The sequence below is a fragment of the Desmodus rotundus genome, chromosome 12, assembly GCF_022682495.2.
Source record: "Desmodus rotundus isolate HL8 chromosome 12, HLdesRot8A.1, whole genome shotgun sequence".
Lineage (NCBI taxonomy): Eukaryota > Metazoa > Chordata > Mammalia > Chiroptera > Phyllostomidae > Desmodus > Desmodus rotundus.
The window spans coordinates 67,959,584-67,982,270 of record NC_071398.1 but is presented as its reverse complement, the minus strand read 5'-3'; the positions used below and the strand labels follow the sequence as shown (position 1 = coordinate 67,982,270).

The 22,687-nt window shown below is 40.4% G+C and overlaps 1 protein-coding gene across 2 annotated transcripts in view; it reads left to right on the top strand.

The window, feature by feature from the left end:
• The window catches only part of NOTCH2 (notch receptor 2), a 200,663-nt gene that overhangs the window by 134,354 nt on the left and 43,622 nt on the right, over positions 1-22,687 (top strand). For both annotated transcript variants that reach the window (XM_053916245.1, XM_024570615.4), the window contains exons 6-12: positions 7,113-7,346; positions 8,682-8,837; positions 9,518-9,706; positions 10,652-10,765; positions 11,573-11,686; positions 13,220-13,453; positions 17,301-17,411. In XM_053916245.1, the coding sequence (XP_053772220.1) occupies positions 7,113-7,346; positions 8,682-8,837; positions 9,518-9,706; positions 10,652-10,765; positions 11,573-11,686; positions 13,220-13,453; positions 17,301-17,411 (1,152 nt within the window). The remainder of the gene's footprint in view (positions 1-7,112; positions 7,347-8,681; positions 8,838-9,517; positions 9,707-10,651; positions 10,766-11,572; positions 11,687-13,219; positions 13,454-17,300; positions 17,412-22,687) is intronic.

Below are 22,687 nucleotides of genomic sequence, written 5' to 3'. Positions count from 1 at the left end.
GATGGCTGACTGGGATATAGTCTTTGGGGAAATCTTAGGTTTCAGTTGAAGAAGGAAGGTACTCACAATAAAGTAGAGTTACCTTTGAGACATCAATGAAGGATTAGGGTCAAAAGACAAGATGAATTTTGTATAGTATAATGTAGATGGAGTTCAGCAAGTAAGGAGGGGGCTGGAATGAGAAGTTTTGTGTATTGATTGATGGATGTAGATACAGGGATGATGAGTAGAATAGAGACACCCCAAAGGTGTGAAGGAGATGAATGGGAAGATGATTATTATTTTGGGATTAGAGTGACTTAAGAGAAGGCAGGAGCAGATAAACATTTGTTTTGCAAATATTTTTGAATACTACTCAAAAATATCATTAGCTGGGCACTGTAGTAAATTTGGGGGATTTACTGATGAAGTAAATAGCTACCACTCATTTCTTCGAGGAACTTACAGTCTGGTAAGAAACACAGACATAAATCAAATAATTATTTTAAAACGTTGAACTGTAATAAATGCCTTCAGGAAAAGTAGCAGAGCATATTAAGAGGCAGAAACAACTGAGCTTGAGGTAGGCAGGTAATGTCTCTTTGAGAAGGTGGCATTTCAGCTGTGGACAGTGAGTCAGAATTAGTTAGAGAAAAGTGAGGATAAGAGTGTTCCAGGTACAGGGAACAGCACGTACAAAGACCCTGATGAGAGGGGAAAGATTGTGATGATTTTGAGAAATGAAAAAAAGCTGAAGTGATAGAGCTAGTAGTGTTTCAAAAGGAGAGACTAGAGAGGTAGGCAGAAAACCTGGATAGAATTTAGAATTTTATCTTAAGTATAATGGAAGTCTCACCAAAGGGCTTGAACAGGCAAGTGGCACAGTCCACTCTACATGTTGATATCATTCTGGTGACTCCTTAGAAAATTTATTGACCAGGATGCAGGGAAAGCAGTCTTTCGAGTAGTCTGGAAAAGTGATGGCATCTATGAATAGTGGCAACATTCACATTCACTGAGATTCTTGCATTTATCCACACATGAATCCCCCTACCTGTACTTACATTATCCCCTTAGCCACTGTATACCCCAGGCCTTGTGTACACATTCATGCTTGTGCATTTGTGTACATGTGTGAACTCTCTAGTATTTATACAGAATGTTCAACCAGCTTTCACTCCAGCTGGCAGCATAATGGTTAAGTTTGCCCTTTGTTCTTTCACTTCAGCAGTGTAATGGAAAAATCTGTTTAGAGGAGAAGGTTTTGTAGGACAGAAGTTATAAGAATATTCTGATATGAAATAAAAAGATGAAACCCCACCATTCAGGAGCTTGGGTGACTGCTGGTTGGAAGGGTATATTGGAGACTGAATTCTCTTGATTTAACCACAGAAGAGGAGGTAGCAGGGTCAGGGCAAGGGCCAGCCAAGCTCTTTTTTTATATGTTCTCATGTGGTGATTGTTGTTGCAATAAGAGTTGACCCTTAACAGGGCCATTGATGTGATAAAAGTTTTTCCCACACACTTCACAGTTGAGAGATGACTGGGAAGGAGAGGGCTTCTTCCCAAAGTGCTAAGGCTCAGTGATCATTTCTTTTCTTTGTTTCCCCTCCTCCTCCTACTTCCCAGTCACTTGTAACTCCAAGTTGGATTGATGGTTTGTTTGTTGTATCTTGAGGAAGCCACAACGAGCTGTTTGTATCCCAGTGTATTGCAGCTCACATATGGTGTCCTTTCATGGTCCATGGCTCACTGGGCTAGAGCTTGATGCTAATGAGGTCCAGGTCATGGTTTTCCATTTCAGTACAGTCCTCTTGGGCTCACTTTTATAATTACTGCCACTGCTGTACCCATAATGTACCCTACGGTTTCCAGACAATAGGACAGGGCAATAAGAAAGATCAGTATGAAAGTGACCCTACTCCTGTAAAACCGGTACAGCATACTTATTTTTCTAATGGTGCGTTAATAGTGTCATCTTCCTTAGTAGCGCTACTGAGGCACCTTGCTCTTCCCTGTGTTTTCAATTCTGCCCTGCCCCTCAACAGTCAGCTTAGAGTCCCCTTCCCCATTGTGAACACTAAATTAATCTGCTGTTAGCACCTCACAATTTCTGTTTTTAATTTTGTCTCTTTCGAATTCTCCTTCCAGCTAGCTGTGCAACTGTGGGCAAGTCACTGTACCTCTCTGGTCCTAGTTGCCTCATTTGTAAAAATGAGCTCATTAGATTAGGTCTGAGGTCTGTTTCACCACTACCAAGTGTCTAGTACAGTGCATGACTTGTTAACTGAGGTGAATGGCAGACACAGTCCCTGCCTTCATGGATGTGAGTTCAAAGGATGAGAAGTAACTAGCCATATACATCATGAGGGGGGAATATCGGAGGTGGAGAGAACGGGATATGCAGAGGCTCTGAGGTAGGAAGGAAGTTAATGTTTAAGGGACCAACAGTAAGCCTTCATGGCTGGAGTAAAATACATGAAGGGGAGATACGTGTTTGAGATCATTTATGAGGCAAAACCATCAGCCAGAAAATTATTGGTAGCTACAGAAGGCTCTAAGCGTTTAAGGTGTGAGCAAAGGATTTGGTAGTGTGACATTTCATACCAAGTTAGTCCAGACTCATGGTGGCAGTAGAGAAGGTAGTTTCTAAAAACAAGTGATTTCTTTTTCTTTTACACACAAAAAACGGGAGCGGCCTTAGTTTCAGTGTTCAATGGCAGTAGCCTGTAATATCTAGCAGGTGAAATTACTAAGAGGGATAATTGATGCCCTCAAAAACTTGCCTCACTGAGCTTTGTACAATATATTTTGGAGTTCACCAGCAAAGTTTGTGTGTTGAGACAGGTGATGATACATGCTGAGGCTTGTTTGGATTGAAGATTTAGTAGCGTGGTCAGGCATGGACACAACACAGCTGTCCCTTTTCACCAGAGGCTTTTATGTGCTAGGTCGCTCATAACTTGGTGCTCTCTCCTTCTCTCCCTGTTAAGTGAAAGCCATTTGCTTTTAGTCCCTCCTGTATTCTACTGGGAGACTAGTCTTCAAAGACAATTTTGATCCTGTCTTCCCCCACCCAGGAACCTATCATAATTCCCTTTGCCTGTTCTATCAAGTTCAGAATTCATAGTCTAATTTCAAGCTTCAAATGATCTCCAACCTTTTTCCTTTTAAACTCCAGCCAAAGAATACACTTTAGTCATTTTGATATCTTCAAGTCCTAACCTTACCACCCTCAGTGAGCCCAGGATGTAGTGGGAAAAGCTGAATGACCTAAATGCACCCAACATCTCTAGATGATCACCAAGAAATTTTCCTACTTCAATATTCAGTATTTAGTGACCTTTATTCATTGCTAACAGGGGTGTTCTTTAATTGTCTCAAGCTTCTATGCCTTCTCAGTGCTTTAAGACCCTAGGATCAAATCCTGGACACTTAACTGCGCTGCAGTAGAAAGCTAGTAGACTTAGAGTCAAACTGATCTGGGTTTGAATGACAGTACTCTCACTTACTGGTTTCTGACCGTGGGAAGCTTCCCTCTCCTTTCTGAGCCTTGTTTCTTTTCTTTTTTTTTTTTTTTTGAAATTATTTCTCTTGTTTTAATAACTAGCAACATTACTTCTCAAAAAAACTGTCACATAAAATACAAGCCAGAGGTCTTCCTGGTTCAGAAATGATACATAGGAAAGAGACACCAGTGGACAGGATTATGGCGTGATTACTGACTGGTCCTATCACCTGATTAGCACAGGGAGCTAAAGATGTAAGAACAGGAAGAGACATCCCGAAACTTCAGTTTGTCCTGTAGCCCCTCACAGAGGGTGAATGGGGCTTGCTCCAGCTCAGCTGGAGAGGGCACTCCCCTCCCAGGCGCATCTTCGTGTGGCCTCACTATGAGCGCCAGGGTGTGTTGAGCCTTGTTTCTTATTCGTAGACCTCTGCATTGGTTTCCTCCTGTGCCAAGAGGGTGATAACATGAAGGAAGCACAGTGTTGTAGAATGTTTCATTGGGCATTTTGGAACATGCAACTGTAGTGGCCCCCTGGGTTGCTGTTTTCTACCTTCTGAATTAAAAAACTGGTTGATAGAATTGGAATTAGGAGAAAAAGAATTCTGGCAGAAGTGAGCTTGGGAAGGAATGCTGTTCTAGAGAAATGTGCCTGCAACTTAGAGGAAAACGATCAATTCTGTAGGAAATTCTTATAAACCAGTGTGCCCTTGGCTCTAGACTTGATTTCTCTAACAAACACTACCCGAGAGATATACTATCTTAAGGCGTTCACTGATTGTATGTAACCTTCAAAAATCAATCTCATTCAAAAAGTAGTGAACTGTGCCCAAAAGAACATTTGGTTTTTAGATAGTAATTTGCATTCATAAATTTTTCCAGTAATCAGATTGTGTGAGTCATGATTCTAATCCTCACCTTCTTTATCCTCTCCACTTCCCCATACCTTTGTGTGCTTGGGAACCTGAGACACACAAGAGATGGTTTTGAAAAGGTGAGATTCACATCACAAGTCTTCATTAAGAATTTTAGAATCAGGTAGCTCTAGTTCAAATCCCAGCTCTACTTGAATGCAGAAAACTTCACACTAGGCAAGTTATTATACCTCTCTGAGCCTGATTCCTCAGCTATAAATGATGTAATTTTTGTTACAGCTCAAGTGTAATGCCTGCTTTATAGCAGGCAATCAGTGACTTCTGGTTTCCTTTCTCGAGTGCCGAATTTGCATTCCAAGTGTTGTTTATTTACCTAGTCTGTTTTACTGCAATATTTAAGTGTCTGGGTATTGCAATGCATACATAAAGAATACATGAGATATTTTTAAACACACAGTGTCTTATACTCAGAACTATCATGGAGCCAGTCAAAAAGAAAAATAACATCCAAATTGCTCACATTCAGCACGTCATTTGGTTTGAGCGTAGCATATATTATTTTAGTTAGCATAAGTGTAATAGACAAGATTCTCAGTTAATTTCCAGGTTACAGCAACTCTTCACCTCCTTGGTCATGTTTTTATTTCTTAAATCCCACCTACATCCTAATTACACATCTGTCTCTATCTGAGGGAGCATGTCTGTCAGTGTGGTAAGGGAGCAAAGCTTTCTGTCATAAATGACATCACCTGCCCTGGCAGAAGTCATAGCCAATGCACACAGTCACTTCTGCACTCACTCATGCACTTTGTATTAGTTAATACTGTGGATTGCAATGGACAGATCCCCATCTGAAATTAGGGAAACCCATTGCAAGGGATATCTCTCAGAATAGCTCTGAAGGGGTTTGGAGCAGTTGGGCTTCAGGAACAACTAGAACCATTAACTTGACTGCGATTCTTTTCCGTGCACTTCTGATTCGCCTTTATCATTTTCTGTGTAGACTGGCTACTTCATCCTTTTGGTCCATGTGGCAAAATGTCAGTAGTCCAAAAGTTTGGAAAGAGACATAGCAATATGTAACTTGTCTCAGATGCCCATCCTATATCGGGAGGGCATTATCATGTAAAGACATGGTGGCTTCTTCAAGAATGTATAGAAGAAGTGGGGTGAGGAGAGGAGCTGAGCACAGAGGTCAGAGATGCACACACACCCATCTTGCCATCCTAGGCAGTGGAGTCTTAGCTGGAAATACAAAAAAATACTTCTGAACTGAGAGGCTGGTTGCAGCCAAGTGATGGGAGATAGATGTGCAATTAAATAAGTACAATAGAATGATGTTGGTTCTGTAGTAATGGGTATAATGATGAGTGTAAAGAATGGTGTAATTGTGGAAGTAAAGAATAGGTGGTCAGTTAGATTAGATTAGACACAATTAGCTTCGGCTAGCCATGATGGCTACACAGATGGGCACATTGCAGGTTTTCTGAAACTACTTGAGCCAGTTGAATTACTGCTAGGTATTTTGGGGACTAGAGATAACATTGGCATTTTCTGAGGGTAAGTGTCATGTGCTTTTTCATTTAGAGGCCTCTTCAACAGAATACCTTTTCTTTTACAAAGAAAGAATTAAGGATACCTTGAGGTTTTTGAGTTTCAGCCACTTGTGTTTTAGAGGATTCAAATGACCTGAATATTAGTTCCCTTTGATAGCTCTCTAAAACTGGTATTAGAAAGACCTCCAATAACACCAATTCATCAACTTGTTTTACAGTTCAACTGGCCTGACACTAAACTGCTGTTAATCACAAATTCCTTGCTTTTAGTTGAAGATACTCTTTTTCTTGTCACGGGTCCCAGGAGCCTTTCCCTAGTCCCCCAACCATTGCTATCGTAGTGACCTGCAATAGGTCCATAACTGGTTTCATCTTTATCATCCTCCAGTTTGTTCTTTTTCAGACAGAGCATATTGATCCTTTTTCCATCTTCTATCACATTGGGTCGACTTTCTGTGTCTTATTCTCCAAATTTGCATCCTTGAAGCTTGGGTGTCTCAGGCTGAGCACAGTTTGCTCCAGTCTCATGATCTTGGTTTTGTTTTTCACATCCATATTTTACCAAGGCTTTCACTGTCCTTAGTCTTTTATCTCTACCTTTGTTTGCCCTGACCTTCATTTTTTAATTAAGTTTCTTATTTTGAGATAATTGTAACTTCACGTGCACTTACAGGTATTAATACCTTTTAGGAAGTCTCCCTCAGTGGTAACATCATCTTGTAATGCTATTGTACAGTATCATAACCAGGTTATTAACATTGATAGGCAAGATACAGAAACAATTGCTGTAACATTTTGACTTTTACATTCCTTCTCATTATTCTTTTCCTTACTCATCTCTTAAGACTCTTTTCTTGCTCTTCTCAGTTATGTGTTCATTGTCCCATGGTTTTAACTGAGTCAGAAAGCCTAAAAGACTTGTCTTCTCTTTGATAGGTTGGCTAAATTCTCATGGTTTCAGAGTTTCTAGGGATAGCAACTGCCATTTTTTTCTTTTAATTATTTGCCTAGAATAAATGTCATTTGGATGGTTCAAGGTGGCCTTAAAATTAAAGTGAACACCTGATCTGCTGTGAGTTCTGCTTGCCTTAATTTCAGGCAAGTCACATTAGGAAGAAGAAGATGTGGGGGCTGCTATGGTACTGATCCTTTGAGACTGAAGAGCCCTAATCAAAAGCGCTTTCCCCCCCAAAGGACAGTTCTGCACAGAGGATGTGGATGAGTGCCTGCTGCAACCCAATGCCTGTCAGAATGGAGGCACCTGTACCAACCGCAACGGAGGCTATGGCTGTGTGTGCGTTAATGGCTGGAGTGGCGATGACTGCAGTGAGAACATCGATGACTGTGCCTTCGCCTCCTGTACTCCGGGCTCCACTTGCATTGACCGTGTGGCCTCCTTCTCTTGCATGTGCCCAGAAGGAAAGGCAGGTAAGGCCAGCAGGGGGACAGAGCTGGAGGTAAGGGAAGGGGCCCACAAGCATTCGGGATTTCTGCCTTCTCTTTCAGTCCAGTAGTTGTGTCCTTTTAATTACCATCAGTAGGAAGATATTGCTCGAGATTGTTCTGGAAATGTAATTGCTAGCCAAGGTGCTACAAAGTTAGTCTTTTTCCTTGGAACTTTTGGCTCTCATCTCAACTCTGTGTACCTTAGTGTTTCATCCTAAAAAATAAAAGTTAGTCATTATTACCTTGGAAGCATTGTGTTGACCTTTAAATCTTGGGCTGAAAAACACCTCATAAATTAAGACAAAATTACTAATAAATGGATGTAAGGACTTCATATTAAGAAGAAATAACTTACTTGCTCAGGAGGAGTTGGCAGAAGAGAAGCATGTAAATGCATTTCAACTCTCAACGTCTAGAAATACAACGTCTGTAGTATTTCTATAGAAATACTCCTCTAAGGGAGGATTGTTACTGACTTAAGAGTTAACATTGCTCTAGCTTCTCTGTTTAACAGCTTCTGGTTCTAGGAGTAGAGAGCAATGGAGGGAGGAATGTGATGGAAGATGATAGCTTTGGTGAGAGAACTGTGTGCCCAGCAATTTTGAAATATTCTCATATCTAGGCCTTTCCAAAAACTCCACCTCCAGCTTTGTAGAAGAAGCCTGAGCTACCTGTTCTTAAGGTAATTGCAGAGTGGAAAATCCAGTTCCCATGTGAACTATGTGGAACATGAGGCCTGGTAATATCTTCAGAGTCCTGAGGGCACTTGAGCCAGGAATGTTGACATTATTAAAAGGCTGCCCAAGCATAGGCTGACGATGTTGAGCTGTTTTTTTTTTTCTTTCTGAGGCTAGTGAAATGCTGGTGCCCCATAATCACCAGGTAGCATTATTTTGGGAAAGTAAGTTGCCAAATAAAATACAGGATGCATGCAGTATTTTGGACATACGCTAGAAAATTATTTATTGTTTTTCAGAAATTACTATTGAACTGGGCATCCTCTATTTTTCTTTGCTGAATCGGTCAGTGCTACAGGAAGGTTATTGCCATTTTCCTGTCTCTGTCATCTAACCATCTCACTTTATGGCCTATAGAATACTCTACCCTTGAGGAGAGGTCTAGCCAAGGGTTAGGGCGAGGATACCAGGGCTGTCTGCAGAAACTCCTTATTTGGCAGCATGTTCCTCATGTAGGATAGCCAAAGGGAAGTTGCCTCAATCTCCATAGTGGATTTTGATGAGCCAGTGTACAGTTTCCCCTCCTCCATGAAAGAGACAACTCTTCCCCAAGTAGGGACATTTTCTCTTGTTGCCACAGGTCTCTTGTGTCATCTGGATGATGCATGCATCAGCAATCCTTGCCACAAGGGGGCACTGTGTGATACCAACCCCCTGAATGGGCAGTATATTTGCACCTGCCCACAAGGCTACAAAGGGGCTGACTGTACAGAAGACGTGGATGAGTGCACCATGGGTGAGTTCGCAGAAACTTGCCTCTTCCTCATGTGTCTGTTGTGCTTAGCAAGAACTTACCATATTTTTTGGACTGTAAGACTCACTCCCATTGTGTGTGCTCCCCCCTCCCACAATTTGGGAGGGAAATGGGGGTGCATTTTATAGTCTGAATGTAGCTTATATTTACATTGGTGAAATATTATGTTATTTGTGTTATTAAATATTTTACCACATTTTTTGCTTCAAAATTTTTTTTTCCTATTTTCCTCCTCTTCAACCTAGGTGCGTCTTATGGTACGAAAAATACGGTAAATTGAAGTACCTTTTACTCTAGGAGCATGTTTGCCCCAACCTCAGATCTCCTATTACTTGCCCACTGTTTACAACTAAACTTTCAGCGTAATCATATATTCTATTTTGGGAATTGAAATATATGGACAGTCTGTACTTGACTCTTGATATAAAGCTGTATCTGAGTAATGGTTTGGGGCAAAGAGCAGCAGAGACACAGAAGACTTGAGATTGCACTAATCTTATTACCTGTTGAATTTGTTACAGAGAAAATAGGAAATTGAGAAGCAGACCATTACATGCCTGGCCCTAACGCTTGTAACAATCAGACCCACATCTGTAGTCCACATTTGTGGGGCCTCTCCATCAAGTGCTTTGGTCCTTGTAATTGGTTCTTGTCTCTTTCAGCCAATAGCAATCCTTGTGAGCACGCGGGAAAATGTGTGAACACAGATGGTGCCTTCCACTGTGAGTGTCTGAAAGGGTATGCGGGGCCTCGTTGCGAGATGGACATCAACGAGTGCCATTCAGACCCCTGCCAGAATGATGCCACCTGTCTGGATAAGATTGGAGGCTTCACATGTCTGTGCATGCCAGGTACTTGGGCCCGTTTGTGTGTAGGGTCCAGACAGGAGGCACTTACCTGTGCTTCTCTTAGGTGGAACACTCGGGATATGTGGCCATTCTGTGACCTCTGTCATCATTTCCTTCCCAGTAATGACGGGCCTCCCCTCCAAGGGACTCTTAAGGAGTAAGGCAGTGCTAGAATTCTTAGAGCTATGAAAACCCAGTTAAGCAAGCCCATTATGTCAAAACTCAGGAAATTTCAAAAGTGAATGTTTTAATGCAAGTATTCTTTAATTTAATAAAGTATTTACCATCAGAATCTTTCAAATAGCAGGCTTTCCTGATTCCCTTTGTATTATAAGTACCATGCCATTCCATTTATAGAAATTAATTTTATCCATAGTTATATAGGAACCTGCCATTTATCTGGAGTGATGTACACATGACTAATTAGTTGTATTCTGGAGCTCTTCTGCAGAGACCATTCCTTGAACTCTCAGAGCCCACAGCTAGTCCAGGTCACAAGGGAGGCTGACAATGGCTGCTTGCCTCATTAATGATGCTAGACGCTCTAGCCTTGGTAGGCCCTCCTGACCTTGACTTGCACCCTGAGCGCAGCAATATCTCTACTTCAGCTGGTCTTTAGGAATAAGCAGTGGGGATGCTATAGGCCTGGCACTGTCCTGAAAGCAAAGCCTGGACAAGTCAGAGAATGTGGCACCGTCTTCATTGGCATGCTATATCATACCAGTATCTTTGGAGGTAACCTCTTTCCCCACTTCACAGTGACAGGGATATCCCAAGGGGGTTCCCCTGTATGATGGAAGAGTCACTGTCATGGTACAGCCCCCTTGTCCTCTACAGAAATGTTCATGCTCATAGAGGATGTCGTCATCTTTGCAAGTTTGGACTTTCTTGTCTGGAATATGCCTTTCTCTCTCTCTCTAAGCCACTTGTGTGGTCTGTTTTGTTCAGGTTTCAAAGGTGTCCATTGTGAACTGGAGATAAATGAATGTCAGAGCAACCCTTGTGTGAACAATGGGCAGTGCGTGGATAAAGTCAATCGCTTCCAGTGTCTGTGTCCGCCTGGTAAGTGCCCACACCTGCCCCTGTTATCTTTGAAAGCACAAAACTGACTGACCACAGGGAGGGAGAAGGGAGAGAATGTGTGTGGGCTGTACATGAGGAAGTCATTAAAGTGAGCACTTCAGAATAGGAGAGTGTGTGTACAGAAATGGGGAATTTGTTTCAGCTAGTGTGTTTTTCAAATCCTTTGTGGCCAGAAGTCCAAGTCTACTCTGAAAGGCCCATGACCTCTCTGTCTGTGTGTATATTTCAGAAAGTTCATATCTCATAGAGGCCTTAATTTTAGGCTATTCAGGATTTTATTTTTCCCCCATGGGTCATAGTCTTGAAGCCTGTTGGTGAGATGATTATTTTTAGACACTTCACCTCTGAGTCAGAAACAGACAAAAGTCATTTTTTTTTGAAAGAATGCTCTGCCTCTCCTTTTGCTCCCCAAAGCTATTGTTGAAGACATGCCAATTTTTCTACCATACACTGTAGCATCTCTCGTTGTTTTCAGAGAGAAGGTCCCAGTTCCTTTGATGCTACACTCACTTGTTGGAGTGCTTCACCTGTAACCATTCAATCCCTATTTTAACTAGAAGGTGAAATATGCAAGGGGAAGAAACAGAGATAGAAGCACACATGGGTTGATGCCCTGGGCTTCACCCAATCATCCTAGTTAACTGTTGGAGAGAATAATTTTACTTTTGCTAACCCTTGGGCATAAGCCTTTTGAGTAACTTATCCTAACACTTCTTGGGCATCGTTTCATAAAAAGGAGGACATAGGATAATCCGTTGTCTTGTGTCATCACTGTCCCTGTTTAAGGTTTCACCGGGCCAGTTTGCCAGATCGATATTGATGACTGTTCCAGTACTCCATGTCTGAATGGGGCAAAGTGTATTGATCACCCAAATGGCTATGAATGCCAGTGTGCCACAGGTAAGATTTTTCTCATTTTTATTCCCCTGGTAGGTCCACCTGAACAAAACAGGAGATTGTTCTCTTCCAGCTGCCCTGCCAGGCCAGTCCACTGACAGGGGCTGTTCTGTGTTGAAATTGTCTTCTTCCAGCATGGTTTTTGCTGCTCTCACTGTTTCCTTCTACAACACCTGCCTCCTTCTTCACAATAGTGGTCTGGCCTGGGCATTTGCATTTGGTGTCCATGTCTTTCTGGGACAGATTTTGGCAGCGATGAGTTTCCAGCTGGCTTGACTTATTCCTTTGGGAAAGGAAAGAATTCCATTTGAAAGCTGTTTTTCACTGGGGCTTCTCAACAGGAGGTCTGTCACTGTGTTTCTTGAGGGAAGTGATTGAACAGAGGCCCAGGAATCTAAGGGCAATTGTGTGCAAGTGCAGAGGTTTTCTGTCTCAAAGACAAATCATGCAGTGAGAGTCAGGTGTGTCTCTGGACAGGTGCGAGAGCCCTGTCTGGGGAAGTGTGTGTACTCTTTCCTGAATTAGAGTGGAAAATAATCTGTTTATGAATGTTCTACATTTCTAATCTGTGGCCACGTTTCCCAGTTGGGAGTGATCTGAATGAGCCAAATGTCCTCTATTACTCATTTGCTTCTTCACAGGCCAATATTTTGTAGAAAAGGACTAGAAATGATTAGAAAAGGTGATTTTCCAATTTATTTTTTATCCCATTGCTTAAGAGAGAAAGAAATTAGAAATATAATTCAAGACTTTTTTTTAATTTTAGAAAATGGGTTCTTAAACACTTTTAAACATTATGTCCATTTCTTTCTGATCACAGAGAAGTAAACTATGTCACAAAAATAAACAATTAATGTTTTAGTAGCACTAGAACATAACCACTTATTAGGCCTACTTGGATTAGGCTTAAACTTCCTTCTTTCTTCATGAACTGTTAGGAGAACCTTACTGGAGTCTTCTAGAAGAGATTTAATGTTGCTTGAAAGAGTTTTTATCAGTCCCTTTTTCATTTAAATGTTTATAATTTGTTCATTTTATTCAGCAAGTATTTATAAAAGCTTACTACATATGCATAATATTCTGGGAGGAATTGAGAGGAATAAAGGGGAGTTCTCTGTCCTCTAAAGTCAGACTTGGGAAGATAAGGTTCATTAAACCATTCTTACATTACCTGTATATTAGGTTCGGGAGGAAAGGAATATAGAGGTAAATAAATATAGGAAAAATATTGAGAGCTATTCCTCATGAGGCCCAATAAGGAATGAAGATTCAGTTAAAGCATTTCTGCAATGAAAGCATGGATCTCTTAGAAAAAGATATTTGGATTCTACACAGTCAATTTAAAGAACTTTTTTTAAGTACAACTCTCTAGGCCTGCCGTATAAATCAGGGCAAATAGTCAGTTTCAACTGCTCATTTCTTCACTATGAATTAAGGCATGGGAGATGCAGGGATAAGCAGATGTAGCTACATTTATGTTCAGGTATGGAGTATCTGCTTTGGTTTTTAATCCTTCTTGGTAAAATTCCTTCCAAGGATTCACTGGTGTGTTGTGTGAGGAGAACATTAACAACTGTGACCCTGATCCCTGCCACCATGGCCAGTGTCAGGACGGGATTGATTCCTACACCTGCATCTGTAACCCCGGGTACATGGGCGCCATCTGCAGTGACCAGATAGATGAATGTTACAGCAGCCCTTGCTTGAATGAGGGTCGTTGCATCGACCTGGTAAATAGCTATCAATGCAACTGCCAGCCAGGCACCTCAGGTAAGCCTGCTCTCTTTATGTTTCCTTTGGAGTTTTCACTGCTTCTCAAAAACAATTTACACACATGTCTCAGACTTTCTTGGCATATGCTTAGTTGCCAGAAAAAACAATCCTTTTTCTGAGAAGCACAGCCAAAGCCACAGCCAGAAACATCTCAGAGGGAGATGGCTCTAGCCAGGGAAAAAATTAGAGACAATAGCTTTACAAAACTAGTGATTTTATGTATATGTTTTCCCTAAAAGGAGGCCTACCACTTCAAAAAACTGAAATTATTATTTAAAATTGAAAACCCTCTTGCTTTTGTGGCTTGATTTTATTGTCTTCTTTTTTTATAACCTCTACCACAGACTAATACAATTATTCTCCCCCTTTCTTTAACCCTCCCTCCTTTCTTTCCAGTAGTTTTCTCTCTAATTCAGAATCCAGTATCTTTAGTGTGACACTTTTCTTCTGCCATTTGTCTCTGTTGGGCACTGGGCATTTGTGAGGATTGTAAGGGAGAGGAGAGACTTTGCCGCACACCCTGGTCACTGGAAATTAAAATGTAGAACCACCATTCTTGTCCCAAGTTCATTGCAGTTTCCTGACTCCGGCCAAATGACTGTTAGTTGTGAGGGCATGCTCCTCCTTGCTGGGGGAATGGTGAATTATTTTCTCTGGCAGCAGTATTTCACAGGTTCCACTGGATTCTGTTTTACTTATTGGAGGAATAGTCATGGTCACAACTGTGGTTAATGGACAGAGAAGTACTGTGTCTCAGATCAAAGGCAAATGTATTAGTGGAAGATTAACTAGTGTGTACCTTTGTTAGAAGGGAACCTGCCAGAACAACAGAGTGATTTATTGAGAGCTCACTCTCGATTTAAGGAAAAGGGCTTAGGTAGGGGGCAAAGGTGGGGGAGGTGGTTAGCTGCCCTCATTTTATTTTGTTATTTCCAATTGCATTCCTTCAAACTTGTCAAGGGCCCTGGGCTTCATCCAGGACCTCATACATGCCAAGTTTGAAAACAAAGTCCTTTTTGAGTTGTTCAAGCATATGAAAAACATCCCATGCCTTCACAGTTGAAAATGCCTTCCCCCCCTCCCCACGTTTAGATAACTCACTAAAAGGGCTGAATAGATCTTTGTGAAACCTTCCAAAAGCAATTTGCTTCCGGGCTGGTCCCCAGACATGAGAAATTGCAGTACGAAAAGAAATTTGAGAGATTTACAAGCAATTGAAATGGATGCCTTTAGAATGGCGGGGCTGTTTTAGGCCTTGCTATCGTTCCCATTATAACAAGCATACTGGAACCTGGGTGAGTGGCAGTTTAGCAAGCACTTTGTTTTCTCTGTGATGATATCATTATGGCAGGATGTATCAGGTGTGTTCCCTGGGGAGGACAGCAAAGGCAACCACTGAGAAAAGCAAGAAGTAGATGTGAGTGGTGTGCAGGCAGCATAGAGAGGCAAGGTCCAGAATCTCTTGGAGAACTGCCAAATTCATTGCTGTGGATGTCAGCAGAATTAAAGCAAAGAGACCCAGGCAACATAAAGAAATCTTGTAATGGGTGGAGAAAGACCTGGCAGGTAGGGCCCTGGGTGAAAGCATTCATTCAGTTAATCCTTGTGAATAGACTCTTGAGTTCTAGAGTAAGAATCCATGACCCATTCATAAGACAGTCCTAGGTTGATAGGTTGAAGCATGGATGGGTGTGTAGATAGAAAGGATACTTTATAATTTGCTGGTTATGGTTGTGGTTTCTCACTCACTGGCACTGCAAGTGGGAGGTACTGCCCAGAATGACTTCTCATGCCTTCTCTCACCTGTGCTCTTATGATGGGACATTGTTTTAAGTAAGTTATTTGAAGTCACAGAATTCAGTATGACTAGCTTAAAGAATTATGAACAACCACACAAACAACAATAGAACAAGCAGAAGGAATTTAGTGAAAGCACCAAAAAGCACCTCATGGGTTTCAGGTGAGTTTGGAACAATAAGGCTTTGCAGAGATTAGCAGGAAGCAGGGCCATTTGCAGACCATAGGTCACACAATTCATATTCCTACATTCCTATGAGAAAATCCCATTGGCCCAGCTTGTGGGTGGAGTCACACTGGACCACCTGGCTTTCTGGGGCCTGCTTGGTTAAATGGGGTTAATGAGTTTGTCAGGTAAGGGCTAGACACATTTTTTAAAGGTATTCACTTGTGTACAAGAGTGTGGAAACCCTTGCCTCCTTTGTGGCTAGAGAGGCAATATAGCCTCATCACTCACAGAATGACCAGTATGACATGGTGAAGAGTGTGGAATCCAGAGACCTGGGTTCACATCCCATTGTGCTGCTGTGACTGTACAAGTCATGGAAAAGTTGGTGTAGTACATCTTGGTTTGGTGGCTGAGTTAGAAGATTAGGGAAAAGTTATGTAAAGTGGAGGCAGAATAGTTTGCACATAATAATGGCTCGATAAATTTCGGTGTAATTATTGTTATTAATAAATATTAATACAAAGTGAATCAAAATTATGGCATTTGTCATGGGAATTTCTTATAATTCTTATTATAAGGCTTTATTTTTTAGATTTTTTTAAACTACTAGAATATTCCTTTATAATACCCCAAAAGCATCACAAAATTCATGTTAAATAAATCATGAAATATCAAGAGTATTTTTACCAAATAGTACTAACAACAATGATTAGTATATCTCTACTGTTTAGTTACCCATATCTTTAGTTAAAGCTTTCTTAACATAGCCAAACTCTACAGTTTATTCTGGGAATAGTCCAGGAGGAAGGCAGCATGCTCCAGGAAGAAGTTACCAGACCCTTTAAAATTTATCCTGAACTTTAGCCCAGAATAGAGACTGTCAGTTTGAAGCTGATGGCAGTGGATATGAGTTCCAAAATTCTAATTTGCATGTGAAATCTAAAATTTTATCTTTGGAACACAACACTGTCAGTGGTTTATTTGTTTGTCTATTGGTTTGTTTTGAAATGACACGTGTACTTCTTTCATTTAATGTGAACTAAACATTTAGATCTGAACAGCTCTGGTTTGTGTGTCAGTAGTTCTTTCAGTGAAAATGGGATTCAAGAAAAAGCAACTGTTTCTGTTCAAAATTGAAACAATCACACAACTGCTTTTCCTGGAGACAACTCTGTACTTTGGCAGGCACACAGAGCAGTGGAAGTACGGTCAAGGGTCAAGACATAATAAAATGACTGGCTGGAGTGGCTCAGTGAGTTGAGTGCTGGCCTGCGAAGGGTTGCCGGTTCAATTCTCAGTCAGGACACATGCCTGGACTGCAGGCCAGGTCCCCGGTAGGGGGTACAGGAAAGGCAACTACACACTGATGTTTCTCTCCCTCTCCCTCCCTCCCCCATTCTCTTAAATAAATAAATAAATAAGTAAGTAAGTAATCGATCTTTTTAAAAAAGACGTAATAAAATGATAAAGTTAATAATTTTGACTATTTTACCAAAGCCATTCTTAAGTGAATCTTTTTGTTTGTTTTTCACTGTGAGGGCCTGGAGGTGAAGAACACAGTGACTGCTACTGCAGTGTGGTGCCACTGCTCTGATTCCTGCTGAGATGCCACATTCCTGCTGAGTCCTGCCACCATTGCTTTTTCATACCTGTGCAATGCCATCACAGGGGAAAGGCAAATAGTGGCTTAGTGTGATAAATAAGGTCGACTGGCCCTCATGATCACCTTGACAGGGTCTGGGGGACTGCCCTTTGAGAATTGCTACTTTACCCAGGGTTGGCTGGATATTCTTTGGCTTTCTTAACAGCATCACAAGCAGACATCCTTGGTATTTCTGTGGTAATATCACATGGTTCCTCTTTGGTTTATCCTTACAGGTACTAACTGTGAAATCAATTTTGATGACTGTGCAAGTAACCCTTGTGTCCATGGAGTCTGTATGGATGGAGTTAATCGTTACAGTTGTGTCTGCTCACCAGGATTCACAGGTAATGCTCCTTTTTGTTGGGAGGTTCCACCTTCAGTCCCATTACTTTGGCAAAAGGGCGTCTGAAGGGACATTACTTTTAAAATGTTTCCTATTTCTTTGTCTTTTGGAAGATCAGGCATTTGTTTCTGTGCTCCTCTGGCCCAGTTTTCTGCTTACAGGCCTTCCTAAACTGTAACATGAAACTTTTCGTTAGTTAGGGATTTTAGACCATGTGTTTATAGCTACTTGAAAAGAGCTTATAGTCAGACTCTGAAGTTCTCTCATTGTTGTGCTTGAGTTATATATCTTCCAAAGCCACCTTTCTTTTTCTACACTTAGTAGTGAATGCTTTCTGTAATGGCATAGCCAAGGTAAAATTCTATGAAAATCCTAAATGCTTTTTTCTGAGTACTTCTTATGGGAACTTGCTGGGTGAAGCCAGAACCAACCTCATTTGGCTAGCACAATTGAGATTTTTTTCCCCCCAAGAGGAACAAAATAAAATGCCTAAAATAAAATTGGCTAGAATCCTTCTTAAATTATAAGCACCTAGAGCATTTACACACGTACACATGTGTACACACACATCTTCTCTTTTCTCTCTTTTGTTGTTAATCAGATTAACTATCTTTTACTCTCCTGATCAAAAAGTACTAGAGGCTACTGAGGAAACCTGAGGCCCCTTTCACACCTGCTCATTAATGGCAACATCAGAGGGCATATACTCTGCCTATCCTATTCTTTCCAGACAGTGCTATACACAACACGGCACTAACAGAAGATGTGACCATTTAATAAATACCACGTGGTCATTTGCAACCAATGTGAGGAACTTCCCTCAGAGCTTTTTAAACTATAATATCAAAAGGCAATTGGATCCAAGTAAAGGTAAATGTCTGCCTCTCACCTGCTAGGAACTTACAGTACTCTGTATTTCACAGTTCTTTTCTCCTGCTTTGTATGATTGTGGATGCTGGAGAGGAATGTTGGTGGCCCGCATGGGTCACTGTAATCCCTGTTCAGTGGGAGATCACTCAGGAGACGGGCATAATGAAAGCTCTCATACGTAGTGCCCAGCACTGCTTGTGGTAGCCAGATTTACTTTTATGTCATGAAACTTACTACTCCAAGGTTAAGTGACAGACAACAGAATACACAAAAATTCTGCTAGATAGGATATTAAGCGCATTTTTTTTAATGGGTAATAAAAATTTGTTACCATTTATTAAGGACTTATTTTGAGCTAGACATTAAATTAGGTGCCTAATCTCATTTAATTGTCACTGCTATTATCATTGATGAGAAAACCAGAGCTTAGAGAGGGTGAGTAATATTACCAGTGCACTATAGCTAGGAGTCCAACCCAGGGGTCCTACTCTAGAGCCCATGCTCATTCCCCTGTCACTGGGCAGCCAAGTGGGTGCCGGTGGTGGTCTCTTTTTAGGTATGTAAGCCTTAGACTAAATTTCTTCCTCCTACTTCCCCTCCTCTCAATCCTCCTCCTCCTTCTTTTTTTGGAAAAGTCAGTGAATCATAGTTTCTTTTTAACATTTAGCAAACCAGGAAGGTCAAGGAGGGAGGACATGGACTAAAAATACTCTAAAATAAACTTAAGGTGTAGCACGAGACTACATAAGCAAGAAATGGAATGTTTTGGTTACTGGGTGGTACCCTGTTCTTGGAACTGTTTTCTAGTCTTTTGGGAGGTTTTTTTGGGGGGGTGGGGGAGTTAAATCAGCTGCTGAAAATATCAGAAACAACTGGTATACACTCAGAGCTGTGAATGTGAGGTGCTTTATTCTTTCCTTTGTTTTATTTAATACTACTTTTTAAACAGATTTAAGGGAGTTTTTTAAATTAAGTTTATTGGGGTAACATTGATTAATAAAATTATATAGGTTTCAGGTGTACGGTTCTATAATACATAACCTGTGTATTGCATTGTGTTTATCACCCAAAGTCAAATCTCCTTCTGTCACCATATATTTGACACCCTTTACCTTCCCCCACACCCCTTTCCCTCTGGTAACCACCAAACTGTTGTCTGCATCTATAAGGTTTTGTTTGTCTTATTTATTTGTTGCTTTCAGTTTTATATTCCACATATAAGTGAAATAATATGGTTCTTGACTTTTTCCATCTGATCTATTTCGTTTAGCATGATATTCTCAAGATCCATCCATGTAGTTGCAAATGGCAGTATTTTATCTTTTATGGCTGAGTAGTATTCCATTATATATACAAGGTCTTTCCAGAAGGTATCCAGCCATGTACTATAAAAAATAGAGACATTTATTGAAGAAGATATAAGAAATATTATACATAGTACAATGATGTCTCATTCCCCTTCAAAACAGGCACCTTGGGACCTCACACAGTTCTCCCAGTGGCCATCAGCTGCCCCGTTATACTTTCCTGAATCTCTTCGATAGTCTGAAATCTCTTCCCTTTCAAAGGTGATTTTAGTTTTGGGAAAAGCCAGAAGTTGCGGGGCACCACATCTTGGCTGGGCTGTAGGAGGAATCAAGTCACCTGGGTGATTTGATGTTTTGCAAAAAACTCTGCACAAGACATGATGCATGAGCATGCATGTTGTTGTGATGAAGCTACCAATCGTCAGTTGCCCATAGCTGTGGCCTTCTGAATCATCCAAATAGTTTCCATGGAGGAATGTTCAGGCTTAACACAAAATCTGATGCAGATTCGTTGTTCTACTGGCTCAGTCATTTTGAATGTGAGCCACACAGTACTTTGCTCATTCATTGATGTCTACTGCTCCACCTCCACTGACTATTACAATAAAGTCGTCCTTGTTTACATGTGCACATTCCTCCTTGGATGCCAGGTTACATCGATGTAGTGTAAACCTTTCTTGTTATATTAACAATGGTTGGACTTTTTCCAGACAGACCTCGTATGTACCACATTTTTATCCAGTCATCTATTGAGGGACACTTCAGTTGTTACTATGCCTTGGCCACTGTGAATATGCTGCAATGAATACAGGGTACATATGTCTTTATGAATAAATGGGTATTCAAAAGATATATACCCAATAAATGTGTATCTTCTGGATATCTACTCAAATTTTTTGAGTAGATACCCAGAAGAGGAGTTGCTGGGTCATATTGTAACTCTAATCTGAATTTTTTGAGGAACCTCCATACTGTTTTCCATAGTGGCTGTACCAATTTACATTCCCACCAGCAGTGAATGATGGTTCCTTTTACTTCACAACCTCTTCAACACTAATCATTATTTGTCCTGTTGATAAGAAGCATTCTAACAGGTGTGAGGTGGTATCTCATTGTAATTTTGATATGAATTTTCCTAATAGCTAGTAAAGTTGAGTGACTTTTCACATATCTGTTGGCCATTTGTATATTTTGGGGGGGGGAGTGTCTCCTCAGGTCCTCTGACTATTTTTTAATTGGGTTGTTTTGTTGTTGTTGAGTTCTATGAATTCTTTTGGATATTAACCTCGTATCAGAGCTGCTGTTTGCAAATATCTTCTCCTATTTGATGGGTTGCCTTTTTGTTTTGCTGAAGGTTTCTTTTGCTGTGAAGAAGATTTTTAGTTTGATAAAGTGTCATTCAATTACTTTTGCTTTTACTTCTCTTGGCTTTGAGGTCAAATTCATAAAATCTTCTCTAAGACCAAGGTTCATAAGTTTAGAACCTGTGTTTCTTCTATGTAATCTGTTGTTTCAGGTCTTATATTTCGGCCTTTGATCCATTTTGAGTTCATTTTTGTGTATGGCGACAAACAGCAGCCCATTTCATTCTTTTGCATGTTGCCTTGCAATTTTCCAGGCACTGTTTATTGAAGAGGCTTTCTTTTTTCCATTGTATGTTTTTATCTTCTTTGTCAAAAATCACTTGTGCATATACATGTGGGTTTATTTCTGGACTCTCAATTCTGTTCCATTGGTCTGTGTGTCTGTATTTCTGCCAGTGCCATGCTGTTTTAATTATTGTCGCTTTGTAGTATAATTTGATGTCAGAATGTGATACCTGCAGGTTTGTTCTTTTTCTCAAGATTGCTTTGGCTTTGGGGGGGGTCTTTTGTGGTTACATTCAAATCTGATGGTTTTTTGTTCTATTTCTTTTTAAAAATGTCATTGGGATTTTGATGGGGATTGCATTAAATCTGTGTATTGCTTTGGGGAATATGGCCATTTTAATTATGTTGATTCTTTCAATCCATGAACATGGAATATTTTTCCATTTCTTTGTGTCTTACTCAGTTTCTTTTAATAATGTCTTATAGTTTCGGAATATAGGTCCTTCGCATCCTTTGTTAAGTTTATTCCTAGGTATTTTATTCTTATTGTCGAACTTGCAAAAGGAATGTTTTTTTCATTTCTTTTTCTGAAATGTTATTGTTAGTATATAGTAATGCAGTGGATTTTTTTATCCTGCAATTTTACTGTATTTATTTATTGTTTCTAATAGTTTGTTGGGGTTTTTCTGGTGAAGTCTGTAGGTTTTTCTATATATATATATATATATAATCATGTCATCTGCCAAAAGTGACTGTTTTACTTCTTCATTCCCAATTTGGATGCCTTTTATTTCTTTTTCTTGGCTGTTGCTCTGGCTAGGACTTCCAGTGCCATGTTGAATAACAGTGGTGAGGACATTCTTGACCCTGATCTTAGAGGAAAAGATTTCAGTTTTGTACCATTGAGTATGATATTAGCTGAGGATTTGTCATCTCTGGTCTTTATTATATTGAGACACTTTTCTTCTATACCCATTGTATTGAGTGTTTTAATCATAAATGGATGTTGTATCTTGGCAGATGCTTTTTTTGCATCCAGTCATATGATCATGTGATTTTTATTTATTTTATTAATTTGGTGTATCACTTTGATTGATTTGTGTATGTTGAACTATCCTTGTGCCCCTGGAATGAACCCCACTTGATCATGAAATATATTTTAATGTGTTGTGTTATAATCAATTTGCTAGTATATTCCTTAGGATTCCTGCATCTGTATTTATCAGAGATATTGGTCTGTAGTTTTTTTATGTGTGTGTGTGTTATTCTTGCCAGGCTTTGGTATCAGGATAACGTTGGCCTCATAAAATGTGTTAGGAAGTATTGTCAGTTCTTCAACTTTTTGGAAGAGTTTGAGAAGAATAAGTATTAAATCTTCTTTGATGCATGGTAGAATTTACTAGTGAAGCCATCTGGTCATGCTCTTTTACTTTTGGAGAGGGTTTAGAAGGTTGTTTCAATTTTCTCACTCTTTATCAGTCTATTTAGATTTTCCAGTTCTTCGTGATTCA